Source organism: Epinephelus fuscoguttatus, linkage group LG16 (genome assembly GCF_011397635.1).
Source record: "Epinephelus fuscoguttatus linkage group LG16, E.fuscoguttatus.final_Chr_v1".
NCBI lineage: Eukaryota > Metazoa > Chordata > Actinopteri > Perciformes > Serranidae > Epinephelus > Epinephelus fuscoguttatus.
Genome location: NC_064767.1, coordinates 4890684 through 4915003, shown reverse-complemented (window position 1 = coordinate 4915003; position 24320 = coordinate 4890684). Strand labels below are relative to the sequence as shown.

Here is a 24320-nt window from a genome sequence, read left to right as displayed (position 1 = left end):
CAGTTGTGAAGATTTATACTTGTGTGGGTGTGTGTCTGTGTCACTCTGCAATTACACCTCCAAAACACTAATTGGTGGCAGGGTTTCTGTGAAGTGCTGTAAAGTTGATTCAAAACACACATTAAACACACATTAAACATGGCTTAATAGAGACCATTTCAAACACAAGTACACAAATCAGCTTCACTATAACTCACAGCATTCACAGACAAACACTTGTCTTTATCTGGAGACATTTTCCCCACAAATACAACATGCTAACGTTATTAGCACAAGCCTATGGTATTTTACATTGTATAAATTAGCCTAGCAACTAGCTTACTTCTCCTCTACTCATATGAAGCCAGGGACAACAGCAACATTTAACAAAGGTAACATTACAAAATTCAGCTCCATTACAACTCACAAAGTTCATTGACAAAACAACTGTCTTATACTAAACATGTTTTCCAAACAAATACAACATGCTAACATTATTAGCACAAGCCTATGGCATTTTACATTGTATAAATTAGCCTAGCAGCTAGCAGAGATTTCCTCTGCTCATATGAAGCCAGGATAAATCACACACAAGACTTAAAATGCTATTTTTGTGGAGGCTTTATTGTCTTCATGATTTACTGTTTCTTATCTGTGAAATTAAACAGCACAAACAAACAGTGAGGAGAGACAGACGGACAGACAGAAAGAAGAAATTCCTTTCTGTACGGCATTGACTCAACACAGATATATTCCGCCTTATTCCAGAAGCTTAGTTGGCAATATCTCACCGAATGCAGGCACTTGGATACCTCACACACACACACACACACACACACACACACACACACACACACAACACATAAAAGCAAATTTACCTAATGGCCTCAAAGTGTGAATTGTCTGTGACTTGACAGAACACACACTCTCGAATATGCATCCATGATAGCTGACGTGGGACTACAAACATTTTGAAGCATTGATGGATTAAAAGCACAAACAAACAGTGAGGAGAGACAGACGGACAGACAGAAAGAAGAAATTCCTTTTCTGTGTTATGTGAATGAAACAAAAGATGAAAGACCGTCACACAAATCCAGAAGCAGAGACAATATCTCATGAATGCAGGCACTTAAGGATACACACACACGGCAACTCTACATTCACTCATAGTCAACTGCAGCTGGGGATTGTTGCAGATCTACTAACTAGCATGATCATCAGAATAAATTGTTTTAGGTAGCGCAGATGTTGTGGTAACAGTTGCTGGGAAAATGTGATGTTTAACTTTTATACAAGGTTTTCCTTGCCTATCTAAGAAGATGTGCGCGCATTCAGTGCGGTTTTCATCCGGCGCACAGCTCCACGGACCTGCTTCTCCCTTCGGTGTTGTGTCAGATCCCAGTTCCCCGAAGGGTATGTGGAAAGACGTCACCTCGAGATGCAGACTGACTTGTATCATCAGAATAGACATGTCCTGTGACTTTCAGCCTCCTTTCACATTTAATAGAGGGGGGACAATACCTGACAGTAATATTCTCAGCTGTCAGGATGTGCCTGCTGTAAAGGATAAATATAATCATAGAAGGCTGGAAATCACAGGACATGTCTGTTCTGATTATACAAGTCAGCAGTGTGAAGATCAAGCATGTGGGGGCCTCCTTTCATATTCAATGGGGGGGTGGCGGGGGGGTATCTAAAAGTACAACTGTCAAGATACCCCCCGCCACAGGCCTTTGCCACCTTGGTCTCGAAAAACCCCAGGGAAAACCCAGTTATACTGATATATAAAGATATATGTAGCCTGATAGTCTTAATGACTCAGCTTAGAACAACATTCATAACTGCATCAATCCCAACCATGTTTGTAGCTATTGTCATGAAAGAGGGAAACAAGAGTTGCACACTCAGGCTCCATGTCACTTTGATAGATGATGTTTCAGCCCTCTGGCCTTCTTCAAGATCAACAATCACACAATATGGGGTAAAATATGGTCTTAAAGCAGGCCTGAGAGCCAAAACATCATCTAAATCTTCAGGAGAACATTCAGTTCATACTCGTACTCGTACTTGTTGTCCTCCGCTTATCCGGTTCTGGATTGCGAGGGCAGCAGCCTCAGCAGAGAGGCTCAGACAGTCCTCTCCCCAACGACTTCTGTCAGCTCTTCCGAGGGAACCCCGAGGCGTTCCCAGGCCAGCCAGGTGATGTAATCCCTCCAGCATGTCCTGGGGCAGCCCCGAGGTCTGGCTCCTCTCGATGTGGAGGAGCAGCGGCTCTACTCTGAATCCCTCCCGGATGTCCGAGCTCCTCACTCTATCTCTAAGGCTGAGCCCAGCCACCCTGCTGAGGAAACTCATTTCGGCCGCTTGTACTCGCAATCTCGTTCTTTCGGTCACTACCCAGAGCTTGTGACCATAGGTGAGGGTTGGAACCAGAGCATGTGAGCGGAGCGGAGCTGGAACGGAGCTGAGTGTGGAGCGGAACGATTTTGTGTTGAGCGAGGAGCGGCTATTTTTTTTAAAAGGTGGAGCGGAGCCTTATCTCTCACTCCAACTTTGCTCTGGTCGCTCATGCCCCACCCAGAATGCATCTTTGCACCTGCGCACACCCACACTATTTTCTTTCAAAACTATGGAGTTTACTGTGTACTTCAGAAAAGAAACTGAGAAGAGAAGCAGCGGTACCTTGGAGAACGGTCCCTAACTGCGGGGAGAGGGGAGAGGGCTTCCCCGGAGAATCTACCAAGCTCATGTTTTATTTGTGAATAGAAGATTACATGTTAGGGTAGTACAACGCAGTTTTTTTGAGCGGAGTGGTGAGTGAGTGGAGTGGGATAAAATTTATGATGAAGCGGAGCGAAGAATGCGCAGAGCCAAGCGGAGCAGACGAGCGGTGCAAAATGACAGGTCTGCGAGCGAGGAGCGGAAATTTTCACCTGCTCCGCTCCGCTCACATGCTCTGGTTGGAACGTAGATCGACCAGTAAATCGAGAACATTCAGTTGACAGTGATATTAACGTGATATAGCTAACAAGCCAAGTTAGCCCTCAGAGATAATTTGTGCTAACTACACTGACAATGGATCGGAAATGTGCCGACACCAGATATCAAACACAAGCCAGACGTTGCGTCATATTAAGTTGCTGTGGCCTGTAATTCTACCACGTCAAACAGAAAATGCAGAAGATAAAATCATCTCTGAGCATAGCTGGACAAAGCCTCTCGTCCTCCAGGCAGCTGCCTCCGTCTCACTCAGACTCACCCTGGGTCTGTGTCTGCAGCTGCCTTTATTGGAGAGCAGCATGAAAGCAGGGAGCTCTCACTCTGCGGCTAAATTGGGGGACGTTTCATTTACTGCACACTGACTGACAAAAAGTAAATTAATTACATTAAATTAAATAAAATAAATGTGTCAGCCCTGTGATAGTCAGCATTAAGCCAAATATCTCCAGTGATGAGTGCACAACTGTGTCTCAAAGGAACGCTGATCAGAGTTGGCAGAAAACATGTGGAGAGGGTCTTTAGTGTGAGGTCGTGTTCATGTCAGGAGCTGAGCTAGAGTTTAGGATCACTTCAGGGTTACGTGGAGGTTGGAGGTGAAAGTCAAAGCTTAAGTTTAGGGGCGGGACATTTACATAATCGGAAGCAGGTACGATTCAAGATGTGTGTGTGTGTGTGTGTGTGTGTGTGTGTGTGTGTGTGCAGGGTGTATGCTGTGTGGCAATAATATTTGAAGTCTGCAAGCTGCTTGTAGCTCTCATTAGACGATCAGTTTATGGTTTAAAAGAATCTGACTCTGTATCAAAACACACTTCACCACTGCTTAAACCAGCAATAATATTTGTGCAGCTTTTGTCTCCCAATGTTTTCTCATTCAGTTAAGTGAAAGAAACTGATCAAACACATTAACAAACAATCAGCTGTAATAAAGTGAACTGACTCTGCAGGCTCCACCGACGTGAACACAGAAACCACAACTCTGAATAAACACATTACAACTGTACGATCGCATAATGGCAGCAATTACAAGCACAAAGCAGGCTTATGAAACATCTAACACACACACACACACACACACACACACACACACACACACACTGGTATGTATAATCAATAACACCTGAAACATGCTATCACAGTTTAAACAAAGACGACAAACGTGTCTCGCTGCTTCAGTCATCTTGTCTCATATTACTGTATGTTCATTTTCCTGGACATGGCATACACACACACATAGATACACACACACACATACACACATACACACACACACACACACACACACTTACTGTACTCTCTGTCTCTGCTCTCTGCCTCGCCTGTTAGATTTATTGATGCAGCAGTTTTCAGTCTGTCTCTGTGGTGAGTTGGTCCACCGAGCCATTTAGTATATTGTAGTGCTGCAGCAGTTAAGTCTGGCACATTCAGGGGGAAACACACACACACACACACACACACACACACACATACACACTGTACTGTGTACACACAAGCTTTTGTTCATCATCATTCTCTCTATCTTCCTCACAAAGAAAATATCACATTTCCCCAAAACTCAAAAACCCTTGAGTCTGTCTATAAGTTTTATTCAAAGTGTTACTATAACCCAAAGTTTAGCATCACCTTAAAGTGTGGCATTAACTGGATGACCTAATGATGGATGGGTAAGGTGGATGGGCATTAATCACACTGCAGTTATGTGATCATGTACTCACAGCTGACACTGGTCTCCCTTGATGCCCTTAGTGGTACAGAAGCACTTCCCTGTGTTGACGTGGCACACGTTGGCGTGGCTGTTACACTTGCACGCTGCAGAGAAAAGACAGTGTTTGAAGAGAAAGAGATGTGTTAGGATTTTATCTCTGAAATGTCACAGTAGAAACCAACATTTTCTTTTCAACTTGTGCAGCAAATGCTTCAGTTCCTTTGACAGTAATCTACTGCTGCGGTGCTGCTCTGCATCCAGCACTTAAATCCTCTGACAGTGTGGTTACTAGTGTTTCAGGTGAGGGAATGTATGCAGACAAAGAGAGTGAGTGGGGGAGAGTGGAGGGTGCTGAAAAAGGTGGAGAAAGAAGCAGAGATGATGAGAGAGACGAGTGAAGTGAGGAGATGAAGGAAAGGGGGAGGAAGAAAAGGACAAATCACTCATTTTCTGAGAAACACTGAAGCATCTTGTGAGTCATTCCCACTCTGTACTAATGGGTGTTAAGTTCCTGATTGAAATGTTTTCTCTTGTGTCTCTGTTCTCAGGCGCAACTGAACTGCACGCACCTTTACCTAATACAACTTTAAAAAGCATCATTACTTTAACACTGTTATGCTTTTCTTTACTAAACTGAAAAAAAATGTTTCTGGGCAACAAAAGGTCACCAGTGAACTGTTTTACAGCACTGTTTTTTATTTGATTAAATATTTAAAAAAGTATTTTATAAATATAAAGACGGTCCTCACATAAAAAAGGCTGCCTGTGAAGGAAAAAGATGAAAATACTTTTGAAATTGTTGCTACATGACCGGAGAAAACAGAGAAACAGGACTGTGGCATTCACTTTTGCTCATTAGCTGTGCAGGAAACAGTATGGCACCAACTTCCTGTTCACAACTCTCGCTATTCTAGGTAAATATGTTACTAAAATGTGTTTCTTAAAGCATGTTAGGGGAGAAACAGGAAGTGTAGAAACAATATGTTGATTTATGTTCGATCAGAACTGCATAGTTTTAAAAACTGATTGGATTTTAGTGCAAGATGGGGGTAAGTCTTTTGATCTAAGTAAAGCAGCAATACTTGTGCAGCTCCTGAGTCCAAGACGAATTTCCCTACAGGGATAATAAAGTAAATCACATCTTATCGTATCATAATGTATCGTAGGGCTGCTCGATTATGGAAAAAATAATAATCAATTATTTTGATCAAAATTGAAATCACGATTATGCGGCGCACGTGATGACTTATATTGTTTACATGATGGCATGTCATTTCTGTCTCTACATGCGCGTTTAAAATTCTCCTCTGCTCTCTGTATCGTGCACAGCGGAGTTTGGCCCAGATGCGCACACACATACACACACACACACACAGACACGTGCGCACACACAATCACACACTCAGACCAACCTCTCTCGCTCTCCCTCTGCCATTTTCCGCAAGCTGTTTTTGAAATCTTCCGCGCAGGGCGTAAAATTAACACGGGCCAAGCGCCAATGGCGGGTAAAAAATTAGTTTGGCATGTAAAACAAAAACAAAAACAAAAACCCGCCAGTGGCCGATGGAAAATTCTGAATTGCATGTGGGTTTTTTATGTGCTTCGACCATTTATGCCAGCTGCGTCAGACTATTTTGACCCTCGCGGCTTATTGTACGTATGTGTGCCGGGAACGCATGACGTCAGCTACCGGAACCCTGGGCATTCTATGGTAACTTCTGACACATTTCTGCCGTGAAGCCACCGCCAGAAAAGAGGAAAAATGAAGATGAACATGTTGGACTTGGACAAGAAGAACAGACAGTTAAACGGAGCACAAATGTCGCACGGCATTTGATTGAAAAATGAAACTAGACGAGGCTGGCCAGCCGTGGTCATGGCTGACCTATGACCCGCACACCAACACGATGAGCTGCAGCCTCTGCTGCAAGCACGCCAAAGAAACACAGTGGACAGGGTTGGATTGGTTGGAAGGTAATTATTTTTAGTCAAACAAGGCACGATTTTTTTATTTGGCTGGTGAAAAATATGTTTGGCCGGTAAATTTTTGGAGGTCACTAGCCAATGGAATATGAGGTAAAAAGTTAATTTTACGCCCTGCTTCCGCGATCACCTGCCCCTCCCATTACTCGTAGTTCACCTACTTGACTGGCTCGTGGAGTGAATAGAGGAGAGGAGGGGAGGGGAGGGGGCTGTATTGTGCATGCGCGGCTTCCAGGTGCGTTTGATTTACAACACAAGACAACGAGAGTGAACTGACAAGAAGCGCATAATCGTTTTATGTCGATTATTTTGTTTGCATAATCGTTGAAAGCCCAAATCGTAATCTAGATTAAAATTCGATTAATCGAGCAGCGCTAATGTATCGTATCGTATTGTATCCTGTATCGTATCGATCTGCTTCTATACTCTTTGTGTCCGTGGCAGCACGTGTGAGAAATATTCCGAGCCTTTCTCCAAAAAAGCCTTTTCTGACAGAAATCTAATCCTTTTTACCCAAACCGTGACTTTTTTCCTAACCTTTTACCAAGAGATCACTTTCTGGTAGAATTGCCTCCAGGAAAATTTCTCCCAACTGCTCCGTGCCGGCAGCAGCATGGGTGGCGGTGGCGGATGCAGAAAATGCAGAATTCAGCCTGTGGTTCAAGCTACTGCCCTGAGGGCCAGCGAAGCTCCGCCAAACGATGTGAAATACATCATGTGGCCTCTTGGGTGAAAGTTGGCGTGTGTTGGACCCATCCACCTCCTGCCGCCTTAACTTTCACTGTTGTCCCCACATTTCCCCCTGGCGACGCCGAGCACCGTTGAACTGCAACTTCAACCGGCAGCATATCATGCCAACGTGAAAGGACAGCTTTTTCGTTGGTGTCTGATGCTGCAAGTCACAGACCAAGTACCGGGTTTCGACGACTGGCAAAAATACCCAGAAGGACCATATCGCCCACCCCTACATGAAAGCCCAATATTCACATTAGCTCTGTTTCTGGTCGCTACCAATTACTGCATTATTACAAATTTAAAGACATATAAATTACAGCTTTAAGAGCCGCACTGATGACAAACTGGATATTTAAGGCTACAAGCAAAGCTTCAGACTTCTGGTCCTGTTCCTCCTCAAGAAGACTGCCAAGTCAAAGCCGCAATCCAACATGAATAAGACACAGAAAATACACAGCAGCCATGTTATGACAAGGAAACTAAAATGTCTCAGTATAGAGGGCCAAATGTGAAATATAATATTGCTATGCACCACGGAAAGGAAAATCACCTTCTACTGTAATGAGCTGTTTATCAACATCAGATTTGAGATGTAATCATGACATATACGACTCACAGTAGGAAAAAACAAACGTCCAGAACATTAAGCTGCATATGGTAACATCCCAGATGGTGAAATTTGGCTTGTGGAAGCTCTTTATTGTAGGTAGTTCCGCTGTTGATTAGAGCTACGGAGATGGGAGCCTTTTTTCGGTGAGTCTAATCTTTTTAATCGTTTTGTTATGCAAAAGCAGAGCATGATGTAGCCGGATGATTCACATGGAGCCGAGCCTGTAATTTAGACACTAAATCACTTCTGCATGGAGTGACTAATGGCAGAGACAAACAAGAACGTTCTCTCTACCCTTGTGTTATGGTGCGTGTGTGTGTGCGAATGTGTGTGTGCTCACATCCGCACAAGGCCACTCTTCCCTGTGTCCCTCTCCAGCTGAATTGACTTTGTGCTTTGTTCTTATTCTCTCCAATTGGCACCGAGACAGGCCCTGTAATAAAACAGTGGTGCGCTCGGGTCAAGGTAAAGCCAAGGCACCGGCGGATAATGAGAGGAAAACAACCTCTTCTATCCTCTCTCCTCCTCTGCCTGGGAAGAGGGCCCGATCTGATCGCTTACGCTCGGCGAAAAACAAGGTAGCAGATGAAAACGCTGCTTTAAATATTTAGATTCTTGAACACACACATGCATACACTGAGTGGCAGACAAACAAGGTTGCGCAGCGGGGCGTTCAAATGTCAGCGGGCTGAAAGTCGAATTGACGTTCTTCTACTTGAAAAACAAGAGGCGCTGACAGCAGAGGCGGCAACAATAACAAAATACAATTCCAATCTATTACTTGGAATTACACTGACCTGTCACAAAGAAAGAAAACCTTTTCAGAGATGCACAGTGAACGGCGAGGGCTTGGCAGATAACAGAGCTTTAACAAGAAGTGGCTTTTAGACTTGAGATAATAGACAAATCACAGGTGTGTTAGCGCAGCCTCGGGTCACCCTGCTGTTCGTACAATATTGATTTAGCAGGCAGTCAACAAAGGCATACAAAGGACACAGCTAGCAGAAATGTGCATTCATGAACTCACACAGATTTTGCCAATGAGCACTTGAGAAAAGCCAATACAGGCAGAAAAGAAAACAGACTGACAGAGAGATGATGAATTCTGGTTAAAGGCTTAAAAAGCTGCCAGCGACTTGTTACTGTTTTGGTTTTGAGGCTCTCTGAATATCACAACCATCTGAGAGCTTCACACACACACACACACACACAACAAAGACACTCTCAGCTTTCACGATCTGGCTGTAATCTCGAAGGCCACATTAGAAATTGAACTAAGACACTTGAACAGAGACACAGCACAGCCTGTGAGGCTTGTCACTTGGTGATAAAAAAGTGAAATTATTCCAGATCTCACAGTAAAACAAAGAAAATTCCCTCACAGAGAGCCGCATTAACTTTTCTCCTCTCCTCAAACAAACATGAAGCCACTGCAATCCCTCGAGCAATAAACAGCATCCTGCTTCCAGCAGAGCAGACGCCAGGAGAAAATGTTGGCATTGTACGTTTCTGCAAACCACAGATACATTTGTATATTTCATATGTATCATATCCAGTTTTCTTAAGTGACTTAGTATATGAGCTGATTTTGTCATCAGGCGGTGGAGGGGATGGTGGATGTCATGACACCTAGACCAGACACTTGCTAAGTTGCAGACCAGCAAACAACAACCAGCTGAGATCTAGCAAGTCATCATTGTGCTTTTTTTTTGTTGGAACCCATTGCTTCCTTTTGGGGGACTGTGCCCTAAAAACTGGGCATCTCAAGCCCAAACATGATCTTTTCCAAACCATAGCCAGGTGTTTTTTGTGTCTAAACCTAACCTCACATTAACCACAGCACTTTTAAAACAAAGTTTCAATGTATCTGCTACACCAGTGATACTCAGCTGTGGGCCACATCTGGCCCTTGACAGGGTGTTCAGTTGCCCCCCAATTCTTTTCTAATTTACAATAAATATAAACTGATTCTTTTTTGTATTTATGATGTAAATAAGGTGCCAGGGTTTGAAATAAAGCACCAAAACAGAGCCTGTTTACATAAAAAAAAACCTGGCGAGAATCTAATTTTTTTTATTGAGGATATTATTAATTTGACAAACACAAATAAACATTTAGGTAGCCTACTAGAATAATATAATCAATTACTTTTTTCAGTCCACTACATACATTTAGCAGCTACAAAAAAATGTCTGGAGTGAGACGAACACACTGAAAACTTTATCTTGTTGGATAAAACAGATGTTGTCATTAGGGGACATAATTTACAGTTTAAAAAAAGTTATATATCACAATGTATTTTATCCCAATACTCGGCATATTGCAACCTATTTCAAACTACAATAATATTTTGCCATGACTTAAGAATCGTTATATCATATCGTGGCGCCTCTGGTGTTTCCCAGCCCTAGGAGGATCCTCCAGATCCCATGACAGAGGTCCGGGCTAAAGCCTGAATGTCTTGTTATAAGCTTGTATGACTGTTCAGACCACAGTCTCTGTGCAAAATAGACACATAATACACAAACTGGTTCATGAAGCACTTTAAACGTCTGTTATAACTAATTAATGTCTGTAAAGTTGAGGTTCCAACTGATGGACATACCACACTGGGATAAGTATGACCTGTTGTTACATACACACAGTTTAAACTCAGACGACGCCTGCCAAGCTGCAGACCACTGTTTGAAACCAACAACCAACAAAACTGAGCGGTCCAAGCTAAGGCCTGAACGCCCTCTAATCCTAGAAACATCCCTGTGTACACCTGACCTATGCGACTGGCCCCTGGGCCCCTGTCATTTTGTAAAAGTGGCCCCCGGGCAAAGCAAGCTTAGTATCTGTGCTACATAATAACATACAAATGTAACGTATCTGTAGTTTGCAGAAATGTACAGTGTCAACATTTCTTCTGGGAATTGGGTTCCAGTCCCAGCACAGACCAACTGCTGACTCTGCCATGTTTCTACAGTAGCCCAGAATGGACAAACCGAACACTGACTCTAGATAGGGACATTTCCCTTTTTGTGTGTATGCGTTTTTTGCATTTTCACTACAGTGACCGTAGTTAGCAGCCCCTACGCAACAATAGTGTCAGAAAAACACAAGCTTTTTTAATGTGAAACTGTTTTTATTCAGTGTTTTTACTGGTTACAATCACCTGGTCTGTTTGTTTTGGAGAGGAAGAGACCTCTGCGGACAATTCAGCACCCTGTAAAAACCTCCTGAGCAAACTGAAGGAACTCTCACCAGGAGAAGTCTTAGCTGGTTTCAATCTGCAATTCTCCTTGATATATGCCGCTAAATACCCCTGTATTGTACACACTGGGACTTTGATGCTATACTTGAATCGATAAACAAAGCCAGAATACAGATAGTAAATTCTTGGTTTGTAAAGCAACAGCTTTATTAACCTTGTGATATCTACTCTTTGACTGATTCATTATTCATCAGGTTTGGATAAACATGAAGAAAACAGTGTCAAATGTATAAATGAGGTCATTCATTGATGTTTATCACTGATTTTTTTCATAACTTATCCAACCTCATTGACAAGTTGTTTTACCCTTTCTGAAATGTAAATTGCTGCTTTATTTCTGCAGTTGCTGTTTGCTGGTGAAACCCGTCACCTCACAGACACACTCCCTGTCATTCTTTCACCTTTTATATTCTGTGCAAACGCTGCTGATCAAACTGCAAACTAGGCCTGCAGGCTGTTCCAGGATGTTACAGCATGGAGTTCACAGAGAGGAGCTTCATCTGAGCCGTCAGCGTGCCATCATTGTTCCAACCGTACGATATTCAAAGTGAATCTACTGAGGCTGCTGGGACATGAATGCACGACAGATACAGGACGGATACACGACTGGAAGCTTGTATGACGGCTCAGACTGCAGCGTCTGTGCAAAATAGATAAGTAATACACAAACTGGTTCATGGGAGACCGTAACAGTCCGTTAAACTCATTAATGTCTGCAAAGTTGAGGGTTCAAATGATGGACATAACAGACTGTGATGACCCATCGTTACACACACAAAGTTTAAACTAATCTCACAACTCGCAGGGCAGCCCAGTCACCAGAAGAAAAATATTTGCATTAGATGTTTCTGCAAACCACAAAAGTTACATTTGTATGTTTCATACATGTCGGATCAACGTTTCCGAAGTGACGCAGTGCATGAGGAGACTATCACTGGGAAGTGGAGGTGATGGTGGATGGTGCATCACCTTGGAGAGATGCCTGCCAAGCTGCAGACCACTGATTGAGACCAACAAACAACAAAACTGGTTGTTTTTAGCTTTTCCAGCCAGGATAGTACCAGGACAGGCGGTTTTGTTTTACCAAGACATAAGTATGTTTCCTGCCAGGATAGTGTCATCCAAAGCAGTTGGTTTTTACTGAGACATTGCCACATTTCCAGCCAAGACATTACACAAAAAGTTGCTGTTTTCCTGAGAATTTGTTGCATTTACAGCTGGTATAGTGCCAGAAAAGGCATTTTTTCCAGCTGCATTTTCTGCCGGGACAGTGCCATGAAAGGTGGTTGTTCCAGCTGGGTTCTCTGCCAGGACAATGCAACCAGAAGTTGCTGTTTTTCCAGAGACATCGTTGCATTTCAAGCTGGGACAATCCTAAAGAAGGTGGTTGTTTTCTAACAAGACATCACCACATTTTCTGCCAGGGCAGTGCCATGAACAGCAGCTGTTTATCCAGAGACAAGGTTGCATTTTCATCCCAGACAGTGCCACACTAGGGGGTGTTTTTGCTAGAGACATGATCTTGTTTTTCTGCCAGGATAGTGCCATGAAAAGAGGTGTTTTTTTTTACCCACACATTGCCGCATTTCCATCCAGGATAATACCACAAAAGGTGGTTGTTCCAGCTGCATTTCCAGCCCGGATAGTGCCATGAATGGTGGTTGTTCCTGCCAGGTTCTCTGCCAGGACAATGCAACCAAAAGTAGCTGTTTATCCAGAGACATCTGTGCATTTCAAGCTGGGACAATCTTAGACAAGGTGGTTGTTTTTTAATGAGACAACACCACATTTTCTGCTGGGGCAGTGCCATGAACAGCAGCTGTTTTCCAGAGACGTTGCTGCATTTTCTTCCGGGACAGTGCCACAAAAGTGGGTGCTTTTGCTAAAGACATGACCTGGTTTTTCTGCCAGGACAGTGCCATGAAAAGAGGTTGTTTTTTACTATGAAACTGCTGCATTTCCATGTGGATAGTACCACAAAATGTAGTGTTTTAAGTGAGACATTGCTGACATTTCCAGCTGGGAGAGTGTTATGAAAGGCAGTTATTTTCTCAGACATCACTGGATTTTCACTGAGACATTGCTGCATCTCTTTCTGGGACTGTGACACCAAAAGCAGATATCTTAAGCAAAACGTGACCTTTAACTAACCAGAACCAGAACCTTTATAATTTAATGTAGATAAGGCTTTCTCTAGAGACTTACATGTTTCTGGCTCTCACCATTCATGCAGTGAGTCAGACTCTCTCACTGAACATGTTGATCCTTAATGTAAAATAGTCACTTGACTCATCCGAACAGTCTGCAGACACAATCACATTCAGATGCCCAGAAGAAGTGAACTCAATTCTACGAGCGAGAGGGAGCAACTGGAGGTGAATGATGGAGGGAGCAGTGGGTTCATAAAGGAGAGAGGGAGTGAACGAATGAATGAAATGGATGCAGGAGAGAGCACATCACGCACCACACTTGCTGACATCACAGAAATAAGCCGCAATCTAAAGAAACCTGACCTCTTAGCAAAAAAAGGCTGATTTGATACAGTTGAAATCATATTTCCCATGACTTGTGCAAGCCCCCTGAAGAGAGTACAATTTCTCAGCCCACTGCCTCTGCGTGTACACACACAATACAAAAACACGCTTGTTGTCAGTGTTTGAATGTGTGTGTAGGTGGGAACTGGGCTGTCTGTGCATGTGTGTGTTTGTTTCTTTATCTGTGTGTCTGTATGAGTCACACAGAGACAGGTAGAGATGAGGAAGTAAGTCAGTGAGAAAGCATTAGAGAATGATCCTCGCTTGGCGCCGTCTTATTCCCGAGGGGAGCGCAGTTATAAAACTCAAGATAACTTAATGGGGAGAAAAAAAAAATCCAAGGCCCTTTGTGGAGCTAAACAGTACTCCAAAGGTTTTTTTTGTGCATTTCTGTGAATCCCTCTCTGCTGCTGCTAAATATCACTCACTGGATATTTCAACAAATTCAGATATACAAATTCTCTCCGCCTCCACAGCTCTGTGCTCTGACAGGAAGGGATGAGTTCACAACTGATCAAACTAAATGAATTGGAACCAGCTGTTTTTACCCGTTAAACACGTGAATTATTCTACATCTGAACTATTTGCCACTGAAAGAAAGAAAAGACAAACAGAACAACCAAATAGTGTTGACCAAAACAGTTCAATAATCATGTGTATTTTCTGTCTGTTAAAACAGTGTTTGACAAATGGATCGATCCTTGTGCAGGTAAAATAGCCTGCAGTAGTTCACACAGTCACAGTAAGGGGACTCACCTGCCTTTTGGGGACACACAGTGGATCCACATAGGGTTAATCATTTATAAAAGGGTTAAGGGTCATTTTGAAGATCCATGCTAGCATCAATAGGATTGATCCCAAAACAGGGATTAGTTTCCCCCTTCTACATCTTACCTATTTGTAGAAAAACAGTATTCCTTTGTCATGAACACATCTAGTGCATGTACTATTTACTCCAGACCCAGCAGCATCTTCTTAGTTTCACTCTCACCTGATGTCAGCAGTAGGAGGACGCTAAGCTCACCTCCCAGCCCTCTGGTTTCCTGCCGGGGGCTGGCGCAGACCCTCGTTTGTCCTATGAATAGAGCCGCATACGCATGACTGTAATGCTGAATTTATACTTCTGTGTTGAATCGACACCGTAGCTACGCCATTGGCTTCATGTCTACGCAGACAGCATAGCCTGACATGCACCTCCCCAGAAATGTAACTACATGTCCCGGTGACGCAGACCTCCTGTCTGTTTCTGTGAGCTGAAACCATTTCCCTCAGTGGAAACAAAACTTTTATTTACTTTAATTTCATAGATAACAAACAATAAATTGTGAAGACAATAAAGCCTCCACAAAAATATCATTTTAAGAATTGTGTGTGATTTATCCTGGCTTCATATAAGCAGAGGAAATCTCTGCTAGTTGCTAGGCTAATTTATACAATGTAAAATGCCATAGACTTGTGCTAATAACGTTAGCATGTTGTATTTGTGGGGAAAATGTGTCCAGATAAAGACAAGTGTTTGTCTGTGAATGCTGCGAGTTATAGTGAAGCTGATTTGTGTACTTGTGTTTGAAACTGTCTCTGTTAAGCCATGTTAATGTGTGTTTAATGTGTGTTTAATGCGTGTTTTGAATCAACGAAACTTCACAGAAACTTCACAGAAAGATCAAAAACAAATTCTGCGGTATTGTCTACCCCTAGTAACCGTTACATTTTAATGATGTAACCACTAACTTTAACACTATTTGGTTAAACTTAGTGTAAGGTTAAGGTTTAGTTTCAGTTTGGACGTAACTGTGGTGTTGTAGTTTAGGGCCACACACACATTGGTCGCATGCCCAAAACACCCACAATTTAAGCCCAAACACCTGTGGCAACTTGTGGCAACATGACTACTGCAACAACAGAACTTCACACATGTACAAAGGGATGAACAAGCAGACAAATAATGCAACTAGAATCACCTCTCTGCAGAGGTGTTTTTTGTTTTTTTTGAGATTTAAGTCTGGATTTCCAGGCTACTAACTCCAGGTGGGGCTATCTGAGCTGACATTGGGTGAGATGCAGGGTACACATATCACACTATCGCAGTGCTACACATAGAGACATTCACAGTCACACCTACGGACAATTTAGAGTCACCAATGAACCTGTCCCCAACCAGTCCACACAACACCAGCTTGTTTAGTTCAAAGCTTATCAGCACTTTGACAACACACTGTTTTCTTTAAAGAGCGCGCACATTTGCAAGTTGTCAATTTCTTTCTCTTTGTCTTTCAGTTACCTGAAGTCACTTCCTGGTTGGAGCTGGGCAAAAGATGGGGCTGGGGGCGGTGCCTGTTTTCATGCAGAAGGCCGTCCCATGGAACAAACCAAGAGCTGTGACATTATGGGGGGATTAGAGGTTTCTTTAGTTACTGTCTGTGTGAGTTCCCTTTGTGTTTAATTCAGTCTGATCAGCCGGTATATATGTTGCCCCACTGTCTCATTCTGTTAGGTATGTTTGTTGAGTTAACGTCTAGTTTTGTTAGCCTTATTCATCAGTAGAGTTATGTTTTGTTGACCTCTTTTAAGGGCCCTGTAAGTCTAATTCTGTTGTTTTTAGCCATTTGCTTTGTAAAATGTATTTTTTGGGAAAAACACCTTTTTAACTTTAAACCTGTGTTTTTGTGCTTTGACTGCTTGGTCCACAACAGTCTCCCCTTCTGTTCCTGAGTTATGACACTGAATAACGGCCAGAAAATTGTTTCTGTAGAACATTATGATGTCAAAGTGAAGCTGACCTTTGACCTTATGGATACAAAATGTCATCATATTGTTGTTTTATCCTATTAGGAATTAGTGTGAAAGTTTGTCATAATTAGTGTATGAATTCTTTAGTTATGTTTTGTGAGGTCACAGTGAGCTCTAAGTTTACTGCCAAATTCTGGTCAGTTCATTCTTGAGTGTAAGTGGACGTTTGTGCCAAATTTGAAGAAATTCCCACAAGGCGTTCATGAACTATCACCCTCACAAGTATAGGATGGACAGATGTATGAATGCACTATCCAAAAACATTATACCTAAGGCCTCAGCTAACTCATACCCTGGAAATCCAGAGTTCTCGCTAGAGCAAAACTGAATTTGCTCAGCGAGTCACTCTGGCAGTCAGTAATGATGCTCATTACCCATGCTGTTGGAGCCGAGCTGCACCAAGATGGCTATGGATGAACACCAGTTGTTTGAAACGGCTTTGGCCGCTACAATGAACGAGTTAGACTTGGCTTTTTCTCTAAAAGAGGAACAGAAGACGGCGCTCAAGTCTTTCCTTTGCAAGAAGGACGTTTTTGCTGTTTTGCTGACCGGATACGGCAAGAGTCTAATCTACCAGTTAGCTCCGCTGGTAGCTAAGCTCTGGATACGTCACCCTGTATATTGTTCTGATTGGTTGCAGTGTTATCCAATTGCGTGCAGTGATATTTTCAAATACATGCTTGGTGCCGCCCCTCGAGTTGGGTCATTTGCATTACTCATAGCCAGACCCTAAATCTTTCTAGATTTAAGTCTGGATTTCCAGGCTACTAACTCCAGGATGCAGGCATAAAAAAAGAACCGTGTAAAAGTAAAGAAGAGGTGCACAATGCCGGCGCAGTCAGGCGTGACTTCTGTACTCAGTGTAGCAGCTGCAGTTAATTATAATGGACACGCTCTGCTGCAGCAGACATGTCGCACTGCGTCCGGGTCCCACGTATTTTCAGCCGCAAACTTTTAAAGTTTGAATAGGTGCCTAAACTAAACAGAATTTTTATTACATATGTATGACCTGCTGGGACAGGTCTATGGTGGATCTCAAAGGGTTAAGCGGCTCTATGGCAAATAAAAATCTAAAAAACTATAACACAATTGCAATGCTAGGCAATGCGAAAAGACGAACATTTCTAAACAAAGCATTTTGTTTTGTTGGACAAAAAACACTGCAAGATTATTTATTACATTATTCTGCTTCAGGTTGCGACACTTGTCAGATTCAGATCAGGTCACCTGTGCTGAGAATGTTCCAGACATTTAATTAGAGATCACCACGTCATAACAATATGGTCAGACTGACATCAACAGCGAAGTAATTCCTGATAGATGATACTGAAAACATGACATTGTGCGACATGTTCACACCTAAACGAGATGTGTTGATTTGGTCTGTATGTGTGTGCCTATATGTTTGTGCACATCTGTATTAGACTGAAACCTTTAAGTGTTGGCACTTCCTAGTGCTGGTCACGTTGTATACCACAGCAGCATTAACACATGGAGATGCAGGGACAGAAAGACCTGAATGTTCTGTTAGATTCTGTTAAATTTTGATGTACAAATTTTGGTTTGAGCAAAAATACAGAGTCATTCATTTTAATACTCCAAAACACCAAAACACTGTTAGATCGACCCGGTCTCACCCCGAAGTTGTTGAATACCAGCACTTAAGCAGTGATTTCTGGTGTCAGGCACCCACATGCCCTTTCGTGCAGCTGGTGGTCATTATTGTGTAATGGCACTTGACGGCGTCAGGGGGAAATGTGACCGGACAACTAGGTAAGTTAAGGGGGCGGAAGTGTGGATGGTTGGGTCCAACAACCACCATCTTTCACCCAGGATGCCGGTGTTCACTTCCCGTACGATTGTAAAGGCAAACCCTGTTCTTTTTCCTAAACCCAACCACATGCCTGTGTTGGCTAAATACAACCATGTGTGTTTGTTGTTCAAGGAAAAAAATGTCCATTTGCAGTGTTGAACTGACGTAGTGCTTTTATTCTGAAAGAGACCGTATGTAAACTGTACATTTCCTGTGAAAACAGAAGTGCAATTTGAAAACAGACAATGCATGTAACAGGCTGTGTCTTTGAAATGTAAGAAAATGTACACTTTCAATATACATGCTGCACAATAATGTAACATGGTTTGCAGAAACATACAATGCCAGTATTTATTCTGCCACCTGGGTTGAAAACTGAAGGTGTGAGTAAAATGATTGAAACTTTGAGATTGTCACATTTAAAGGTCGACAGTTCACTGATCAGATTCTGCTGAGGGAGGGAAACTGTATTCAGCTGCTCTTTGATGTCTCTAAGACATGGAAATCATTTTCTCTCTTTGTGTGCGAATATAACTGAGCGTGTGTGTTCCCACATATTTGACGGACTTCCTGCCTCTCTGTACTTCATGTTCGCCCCCTCTGCCCTCGACCCCTCCTCACCGTCCCCTCATTAAACACACCATAAAGCCCTGTCCTCTCTTATCGCACCAAACTGCCCCGTCTGTGGAACCGGACAAAGAAAAATCAGGAGTCAGCAGTGGGTGGAAGGTGACTTTGATGATGATGAAGATGATGAAAAAATTGTTCATGGAGATGAGCGTGTGATTGATCATAATCTGGGGAGTAAAGTAGGGTCCAGTGGCGCACTGAGGGAAGGGGACTTTTGAAAAATGTCGACTGTGTGAATGTGATTATGATTCATAGGTGACAGGCAGCTGTCTTTAGGACCAACAGCACCAGTTTACCATCCTCAACTTACTTTCATCAGTGCGTCAAAAATGATGTTTAATTTGAGTTCGTTAAAGGGAAATTTCGGTTTATTTCAACCTGTCTCCTATCATCCTAAATTTGTTTCAAGTGACATAGAAATAATAGTTAGCGTGTTAGCCGTTAGCCTAGAGTGCTTTGGAAAGCAGAGCTAGATGGAAAACAAACATGGCAGCACGCCGGTAAGGTAAGACAACACGTTTACATGTCGTTTTCTATATGTTCTCTGACATTTATCCTAACGATATGAGGCGGGCTTTGTGGAAAAAAAGCTTGTTTAGTGGACTAACTTTGCACTTGAAGGTTGCCCGTTCACTTACGTTTTAACAGGTCTGACGCTACTATGCGCCCTTGCTGTATCTAGGCTAACGGCTAACATGCTAACTATTATTTTTATGTCACTAGTCACTTAAAACAGACAAAAAATGTCTGGACAAGAACAAAATCACCTTTAAAATTGTAATATGGTTCTGTGTGTGTGAGGCTACATAGCGTTATTTGTGCCGAGTGTGGAGCAAGTTGTCACATTAGTCTGAGTACGGCCTGGGATACTTAATTCAACAGCACTGCTTGTCTGAGATGAGGCCATAGGAGCTCATTATATTAATTGTAGGCTGGTGAAATGCAAACCATAAATGAAAGCACGCAGTCTCAGAGACGGCGGTTTATTCTAGACAAGACATGAGTCACAGCTGCAGCTGACTGGAGATCAAAAAGGATCCACAAGCCGTTTAAAATCATATTCACAGAGCCATTTGTATGTGTGTGGGTTTGTGTGTAGGTGTGTGTGTGTCTTTTGGTTTTTCAATGCGCCCGTATGTTGACCAGTCAGATGCCAGGAATAGAGCTGCCAGAAGGAAGATGACTGGATACCGCCAAGAATGCTGGGTATTTTGCAATCTCGCCACAAGGCTCCACAGGTACATAAACACACACGGAAACACGCACAAACACACACACACACACGGACAGCAGGTGAGAGTGGATTTGGCAGCTTCTCCACAGAGAAGACTGAATGGAGTGACTCTGCAGGCAGCTTCCCTTGTCTGCTACTCTACTGGTGCTGAAGCTCAACAACAGCTGGCTCTGTCTGATCCATCACACACACACACAAACACACACACACGTACTCTACCCTGCTGTCCTGTCTGTCCTAGTCTCTGGTTGATGCTGCTGGGTTGCCAGTTTCTTGCAGAGACAGCACTCAACATCTCTATAGCTCCTGTGCTGAACACAAATTTACAAAGAGCTCCCACTGTTGCACCCCGCTCACAGACTGTACATCAAAACCTCCAAATTAGGGACACAGAGCGATAGAAAGGAGAGGGACAGAGAGGGACGAGGGGAGGGGTGAAACAAAATCAGCTGGGACATAAGAGACCACTCTTAACCAGTAAACATCAGCACTGGTCCTTTGTTCAAATGCTAAAATCTATTTTTAAGTTTCCCTGACAGGTGACCTCCTGTGATACTAAACAGAGTTTTTATTTCTAACTGCCTGGGTTGCGATGGCAAGAAAACAATCTAATACTGCCTGTATTTGTAAAACAGGTCTTCATATTTTGAAGATAAACTCAAATGAATAGACACACAAAAGTAATCTCTCCCAGTCATCACTTATGACACACGAGAAATGTGTGGCAGTGTTTTTATCTGCAGAGACTCTGCCTTCTGCTTGTGTTTCCTTATGCTCTTCTTATTCGCCTGTGTTCGGGACGAATCTGAGCTGCAACCTTTGGGCATGGTGTGTAAAAAGTTGTGATCACAGGGTAGGAAAAAACAAATATAGTGTGGCAAAATGCCAAGAGGACAAAGCTCGGTTCAAAGCAAGAGTGAATTGGTTTTCACTTTCACCGGTGAGCACTGAAGGAGAGGACGTGGATGAGGAGTGACCAGGAGTTGGCCTGTTTTCTGTTGGACAGGGAGGTGACAGCAGTTAGCTTAGTTAGCTTGCTAGCTTGCTTCCATTACAACAAATGTAACGCTCCTTTAATAGTGCACTTGTATACATGTATAACTGCAGACACATTTGATTTGTAGTATACACAACATGCCCCGACAAACCGTGCCCTCCACTTTATAGTTCATTAAACATTAGTAACCCTAACCTTATTGAGGTGAAAGTTGAGGTTCAAAATTATTGGCCACTGAACGTACCACGCTGCAGTACAATGTTTTTGTTCACAACAAGCTGTAAAGGTCCAGTGTGCAGGATTTAGGAGGATATATTGGCAGAAATTAAATATAATGGAATACTCAAAAAAAATTGCTGCATAATCACCTGAAAATAAAACTGTTGTGTTTGCGTTACCTTAAAATCACCTATTTACATCTACATAGGGGGCGGGTCCTCATTTATGGAGATCGCCATGTTGCACCGCCGTGTTTCTACAGCAGTCCAGAACAAACAAACCAAACTCTGACTCCAGATAGGGACTTTTCACATCAGCCACCATAGCTAGAGGACCATCTGCAATGAGCAGCGTCAGAGAATGGTAAAATGGTAAATGGACTGCACTTGTACAGTTCCTTACTAGTCTCCGACCACTCAGAACACTTTACACTACCACCCATTCACCCACACATTCACCCACTGGTGGCTGAGACTAACTGTACGTTCACACCAACAGTGACCAGAGATTCCAAAACGGCGGAAGTCATTCATGTTCAATGAGAGCCCAGCGACTGGGGTGACCTGGTCATCAGCCGTGCGTCTTGGGCGACCAAAGCGACCGGAGCGGTCCGGCGGGGAGTAAAAACTTGTTGAACATCATGGTAATGAGCTCTGACACAGTTCGGCAGCAACCAACCAGATTGCTGACGTGCCTCAATGAAGCAGGTCCCAGAGAACAAGCCATGTAACTGGTTCCTACAGCACACTTGTTCCGACAATGGATATTGAGAAGTTTATTAATTGCGTTCGCGCCCACTCAGTCCTTTATAATGTGTCGCTGTTCGGTTACAGAGACCAAAATAAAAAGAATGAGGCTTGGGACCGCGTCACGGACATAGTTGGTTGGTCTGGTGAGTTTTGAAGTGTGTGATGTGAGTAACAGAGGAGAGAATTGCAGGCTAATGTTGCGACATAGCATGCAAGTCTTCCTTGCTTGATTTGAATGGGATCACATACGTTTTCTGTTTTCATTGACCAAACATAACTTTCTGTTGGCAACTATGAGCTTTTTGACTGGACAACAGCAAGCAGCAACTACACTGCTTTCAAGCCAGTAGTCGCTTTGCGGATCCTTTGAATTGACAAGCACAATCGAACGTTCAGTGATTCACGTGATGAGCGACCAAAGCTGCCACAAATATTTTTGACTGTCGTGTTTCTTGGGCGTCCACGAGAGACTTTGCCTCTTTGGAAGCTTCTGGTTTGAACATACAGTAACACATGATGCCACCTGCTACTCATGAACAATTCACACGCACACACCAATTATACAGCCACCAGGAGAAATTTAGGGTTCAGTATCCTGGCCAAAGATACTTCAAAATGTGGACTGGAGGAGCCGGGGATCAACCGGCGATCTTCCAATTAGAGGACGACCTGCTCTACCTCTGAGCCACAGCCGCCCCTAACACAGACACACTGATCTGTAATGCCAACCTGCGTTATTTAGTGTTTTTACTGGTTTAAATCACTTGGTGCGTTTGTTTTGGGGAGAAGGAGACGTCTGTGGATAATTCAGCTCCTGGTGAAAACTTACTGAATGTCCCCAGTCTCCGAAATGCCAAACAGCATCTGAGAAACACTGATTTGTAACATGAAGCTGATTTGTCAGTGTTTCTGCCCATTTTAATCCCATGATCCATTTGTTTAGGAGAGGAAGAGACCTCTGTGGACAATTCGGCTCCCAGTAAAAACCTCCAGCACAATGAACACTGAAGGTATGCTGACCGTGATAAGTTTCCCCCTAAATTTTACACACTGAACCTTTAAAATACTTCCATTTTATTTCATGTCTTTATTTATAAAAGTTTAACTTACTAGTACATCTGTGGGGTAACTTTTACATGTCAGTACCCACCTGTAGGATGGTTGGAGTCTATGTGAAAGTATGACTTGTAACAGTCAAAAAACGTCTTACTTTCCAAATGTCAGCTTGGGTTCTCCTTAATTTAACTGAAAGTGCTTTAGTCTGGTTTTGATTACACTGGGGAAAAAAGAATTGCTCTACTGGAAAGACGACAGCTGTCCCGAGCTAAAACTAATACCTAAAACTCATCCTCCACAGTTCATGTCAAGCGCTCCTCTCTCTGTTTATAAATAAATAAATAAATAAATAAATGTATGACACATCCAGTGATAACTCATATATATTTACACATGGTATACTTTCCTTTACTTGTTGGAACAAACCAAAGAACACTCCACGTCCTGTGTGACCCAATAAAAAAACAAGAACTGAGCTGAACCTGCAAGAAATGATGAAACCCCACAAAACATCCTCGAGACCCAACAGCAACCTTTGACTTGTGTGGTGTTGCTACGTCTCACACGACCAGCATGACTGAGAGTCTCCACAGACAGCGAGACAGAGCCAGCGAGGCAGAGCACAGAGAGATAGAGTATCAGAGCGAGATGCAGACAGGGAGCTACTGATGTGAATCATGCAAAATTTATGGAAGCAATAAAACTGTTGAGCGTGAGGTGCCGGTGGCAGAAGAGCATTATACGCCGAAGCACCGGGTAGCGAAAGATAACAAGCACAAGAGAGAACACAAGCCCATGTCTTTTGCCTGGAAGACAATTGAGAGGGCAGCGTGGGAACCCACTCGCCCTCCTGCTGCTGCTGCTGCTGCTGCTGGTGATACCTCACTAAACCTGAGCACTCGCAGAAATATGCCTCATTTATGAAGGTCTTTAGAGGAGCTTGATCATTTGCACAAAAGAAACCAGCTGATTGAGAGGAGTTATGTTAAGGAGAGAGATCAGGGAAGTGTGTGTGTGTGTCCTACAG

At 43.1% G+C, this 24320-nt stretch overlaps 1 protein-coding gene across 3 annotated transcripts in view; it reads right to left on the bottom strand.

The window, feature by feature from the left end:
* atrnl1a (attractin-like 1a) overlaps positions 1-24320 on the bottom strand; it is a 439798-nt gene that overhangs the window by 259009 nt on the left and 156469 nt on the right. For all 3 annotated transcript variants that reach the window (XM_049600221.1, XM_049600219.1, XM_049600220.1), the window contains one exon: positions 4695-4788. In XM_049600221.1, coding sequence (XP_049456178.1) covers positions 4695-4788 — 94 coding nt within the window. The remainder of the gene's footprint in view (positions 1-4694; positions 4789-24320) is intronic.